Source organism: Acanthisitta chloris, unplaced genomic scaffold (genome assembly GCF_000695815.1).
Source record: "Acanthisitta chloris isolate BGI_N310 unplaced genomic scaffold, ASM69581v1 scaffold13954, whole genome shotgun sequence".
NCBI lineage: Eukaryota > Metazoa > Chordata > Aves > Passeriformes > Acanthisittidae > Acanthisitta > Acanthisitta chloris.
This window is the reverse complement of record NW_008667700.1, coordinates 50302-55115: the sequence shown is the minus strand read 5'-3', so window position 1 is coordinate 55115 and position 4814 is coordinate 50302. Positions and strand designations below refer to the sequence as shown.

At 38.6% G+C, this 4814-nt stretch overlaps 1 protein-coding gene across 1 annotated transcript in view; it reads left to right on the top strand.

Moving 5' to 3' along the window:
* Positions 1-237: 237 nt before the first annotated feature.
* The window catches only part of LOC103800239 (probable global transcription activator SNF2L2), a gene marked incomplete at its 5' end in the record, with an annotated part of 49348 nt that continues 44771 nt past the window's right edge, over positions 238-4814 (top strand). Inside the window, 3 exons of the mRNA XM_009072609.1 lie at positions 238-364; positions 1565-1738; positions 2067-2240. Of these exons, the coding sequence (XP_009070857.1) occupies positions 238-364; positions 1565-1738; positions 2067-2240 (475 nt within the window). The remainder of the gene's footprint in view (positions 365-1564; positions 1739-2066; positions 2241-4814) is intronic.

Below are 4814 nucleotides of genomic sequence, written 5' to 3'. Positions count from 1 at the left end.
CCATATCTATTTTTGGTCAAATGAAAAGGACCAAAGGATATGTTCATTGTTTGACAATTTGTTTTCAAAGTGGAAAAGGATTTCCAGTGTCATCTCTGCAAAAGCCTGTTACTTTAGAAAAAAAAAAGTAGTGAAAACTATATAAATGACTGAGATAAATTGCCTGTTTTTACTGTATAATTTTGATAATGATCGATGGATTTCTTCTGATGTCTTATCCAATTTTCTATTTGTTAGGCTTCAGGCTCGAATTGCTCACAGAATCCAGGAACTGGAGAACTTGCCTGGTTCCCTGCCTCCTGATCTACGAACCAAAGCTACAGTGGAATTGAAGGCACTTAGATTACTGAATTTCCAGCGCCAGGTAATGCCTTTTACTTCAGGAACATTTTAATAGAGGTGACAACAAACATGTTCAAGTAGCAAAGAGTGAACTGGCAAGAGATTCTGCAGCAGCACTAAGCCTAAGCACGTTTTGTATGAGAGCAAATTTAACCAACAAGGAAGTCTCAAAAATGTTTTTGCTTTGATAATAAAAATATGCAAGTGTTCTTTTTGGTTCCTGCTTTCTTCCAGTGTAAAATGTTACCATAGGCTTGTGTCTTTCATAATGAAAGTGGCATTGGTACAAAGACAAAAGTGCTTGACAGGCTACAAGCTGATTTTTGGTGCTCAATAGACAACCTCTTTCTGGACATACTTCATATTTACCATGAGTTTTAGGAAGAGTTCTGTGTTGGTATAGTGCATGGTATTTCATTTTCAGGATTTGTGCTGTGGCACAGACTTGAAAATTAAGATTACATGATCATGCGTAAGATTGAAGTTGGATGTCGAATGCAGGTATCAGCAAATGAATTTCAGAAAAGGAAGCACACTGCCAGACTCTTATGGGCCTCTTGCCGCTGGCCTTTACAGCTAGTTTGGAAGAGCAAAGATGCAATTTGGCAGGTCAAGCAAAAATTCCTCCTGACAGAAGCCTTGGGAGTTATGTTAGGATGTCAAGTCTTCCTTCCTTCTACTCTTGGCACTCCTTTGTAATTAAGTTTTAACAGAGGTCAACTGAAAAGCAGCAGGCTCTCCCTGCTGTACTCCTGGGACTATGGCAATACTGTTTCAAGCCCTTAACATTTATCTCTCCCACCTGTTTTCTGTGCAGCTGGCAATGAAACAAGTTGTCAGCTATATTCAGGTCCAGCACTAGAAGATTTATTTATGTATGTGTTTCTATTGTGGTTTACTTTGATGGTGCAACATCTTGGCTAACCCCTTTCATTGCAGCAGGACAGTAATTTCCAGCATTTTGTAAAGAGGGAAGAAATGATAATTAAGGTGATTAACACTCCTGTCCATTCTATGGAGGCTTAAGTTTTCTTTTGGGAAACAGACGTAGCTGCTGCAACTGTATTTCAAAACTGTTATGAAAAGGGAAGAGGGGGCTGGAACGTATTTTGGACTGTTAGTGTTTAATCTGGCATAACAGTGTTTAAAGCTTTTTCTCTGTGTATTAAAAATTACTATATTTTTAAGTGTTTTGTTATACTTTTTTTTTCCCCACTGGTAGCTAAGACAAGAGGTTGTGGCGTGCATGCGTCGTGACACAACACTGGAGACAGCACTGAACTCCAAAGCCTACAAGCGAAGCAAGCGCCAGACTTTGAGGGAGGCCAGGATGACAGAAAAGCTTGAGAAACAGCAGAAGATAGAACAGGAGAGGAAGCGTAGGCAGAAGCATCAGGTATTTTAACTTACTAGGTGTTCGCAACTTGCTTTGCTGTGTGCATCTTCTCTAGTACATATTTTATTTACCTTCGGAGTTTTTCAGATTAAAAGAATTATAGGTGATGTGATAAGTAACTGGAAAACTGTAAGAGTAGAATTTCAATATTCTTAGGAATATAGAAATTTCAAATCCCCTGCTATGTCGAACTGTTTGCACTAACTTGTTTCTCTTTCTAGGAATACCTGAAATCTATAAGATTAGAATTTTGATATTCTCAGGAATACAGAAATGTCAAATCCTGTGCTGTGTTGAACCGTTTGCACTAACTTGTTTCTCTTTCTAGGAATACCTGAATAGCATACTGCAGCATGCTAAAGACTTTAAAGAGTACCACCGGTCAGTCGCTGGGAAAATTCAGAAACTTTCTAAAGCTGTGGCCACTTGGCATGCCAACACTGAACGTGAGCAGAAAAAAGAGACTGAGAGAATTGAGAAAGAAAGAATGAGAAGACTAATGGTAAGGAGTGGAGGAAGGAATATGGTTGCTTTAGTTAAAATTAGATACTGTTTCCTTTCGGTATCCTTATACAGTCTCAGCCACACCCATGTGTTCCCTGTGCGAAATACTCTAATGCAAAAAGTATAAATCTAAAACTGCTCTAGTTTGGTTTGATGTTTCTGATGATTAATGTGACACTGTTCAGTTTAACCTATAGCTCTTTCTTTTTTTGATAGGAATAATTGGGGTGTTTTACTAGCATGTAAACTTAGCACAGCCACTTCTGTGTAACATCAGCTTAATTTCATTAGCTTCATATGCTCACACTGTTACATAATTGCAGGGCTATTAGTCCATTTTACAAATACTGGACTGTGTTTTATTTCTAGGTTTACAGTTTTGAAGATTCTGTATGATACTTCGTGGCATTACTCCACAACTTTTGCATATAGCGGATTCCACATGCAAAAATACCTACCAATAGCAGTAATGAATGTATCCTGAGTATGACTAGCAGTCAGTTCTACCCATTAGTAGTACTTCAGGATCACAGTTTTCCCTTCCTTACACCCACAGAATATCAGTTGTATCATTCTAAGGACAGAGTAAAGTAGGTTTATATATACTCGCGTCTTTTCAGAATGCTGTGGAACCAGTCAGGGGGCTGACTATGTTTCAGGAGTTAAAATAATGCTGGAATTTTAAGTGTAGACAGATCAGTGTGTATGTACAAGTATGTTAGCAACTAATGTTGGAAAAAAATTCTTCAAGACATTGTGAGCTCTTTTCAAACATTTTATTAACACTTCATTACTATGGGATGGAAAGGAAATTGACAAGCTTATTTGTAACCTTCTGGCAAAAAAAACAGGAAGTATCTAATGTAGGTGCAGATGTAATGAAAAATTGTAGTCACGGTCCAGTATCTGTTCCCACCATGAATATGGTCTGAACAGTTTGGGTATAAAAATTACAAAATGAAACATACAAATAATTAAATATAAAGAGGTTAACAACTTAAAAATAAACATTTGTGCAAAACATAAGAAGAGAATAACAAATATGTAGGCCCTAAGGCATTTCTTAAAATTATGTAGTAATCTGCATTACAGAGCTTTTGTATAATTAGAGATAATCACCAGCACATGGCCAACTTGGCTCATAAAAATGTTAATTATTGGCAAAAAAAGAGCTTCTTGTACACTGTGAGGTTGAGCTTATGTCAAGTCTAACATGCAGTATGATAAATAGTAAAGATACCCACTTTTGAAAAGTATGGAGTAGATTTGAATGTCCAGAAGTGGCACACAATATCAGTGCTTCCAGATTATTAGTGCTTTCTCCTAAGATGCCTTCACCAAGACTGGTTAATTTCTTACCGTACATACAGCATGTCATAGTATTTCCAGTTTAGGAATTTGCACCTATTGCTCTATGAAATTCTTCTGCAAAAGCAAACTGTGTGTTACGTTAGTGGGGTTATTTTGCCTATTTAATTTTAGTCCCGTTGTGGTAAATTTTGAATTTGCGGATGAGTGCTAGGGTTTTTTTCAAACATCACCTCATCTCATATGCCTGGTAGGGTCTAGGAAGATGTGCTGTGTGTAAAGCTTTTTTCGTATCTTCTCAGGAATGTTGTAGTAATTCTACAAATTTAATTTACTATGATTAGAAATGGTGATTGTGTCACAGCTTGATAATACTAGTATATGTATGCCACATGCAAGAATGGGCACTAGTATGATTTTAAAAAATAGTGTCAAGACAAAGCTAAATACCTTGTTTGGGTTATGAAGACTGTGTATTCAGTAGTATTAGTAACAGCAATAATAAGAACAATAACAATAATAATAGTTATTGTTATTATTATTATTTATTTTTTCTGAAAACCTGAGTTTTGAGTGTTGAAGTTGTGATGGCTTGAACATTACAACTGAATTTTGCAAGCACTTTTGCAAGCTCAATTTAAACATACAGCTGTTCTTGCTAACTTTCTGCAGTTCTGGCATCTCTCTAGAAAGGCAGGAGATTTTTTGTATCTGCCAGACTGCTATCTCCCACAGAATTCTCCTGTAGAAGCTGGCTGCTCATGGGATGGACAGGTGCATTGTTTTCTGGGTGAAAAGCTGGGTAAAAAAAATGGCTGGATGGCCAGGCCCAAAGAGTGGTGGTGAATGGAGTTACATCCATTTGGTGGCCAGTCACAAGTGGTGTTTCCCGGGGCTCAGTACTGGGGCCAGTTCTGTTTAATATCTGTGGGTGATCTGGATGAGGTGCTCTAGGGCACCCTCAATCAGTTTACAGAGGACACCAAGCTGGGCCCGAGTGTTGATCTACTGGAGTGTAGGAACGCTCTGCAGAGGGATTTAAACAGTTTGGATCAGTATGTTGAGGCCAATGGTATGAGGTTCAACGAGGCCAAGTGCCAGGTACTGCACTGGGGTCACAACAACCCCATGCAATACTAAAGGCTTGGGGCACAGTAGTTGGAAAGCTGCCTGGTGGAAAAGAATCTGGAGGTGCGGGTCAACAGCAGCTGAGCAGGAGCCAGCAGTGTGCCCAGGCGGCCAAGAAGGCCAATGGCCCCTTGGC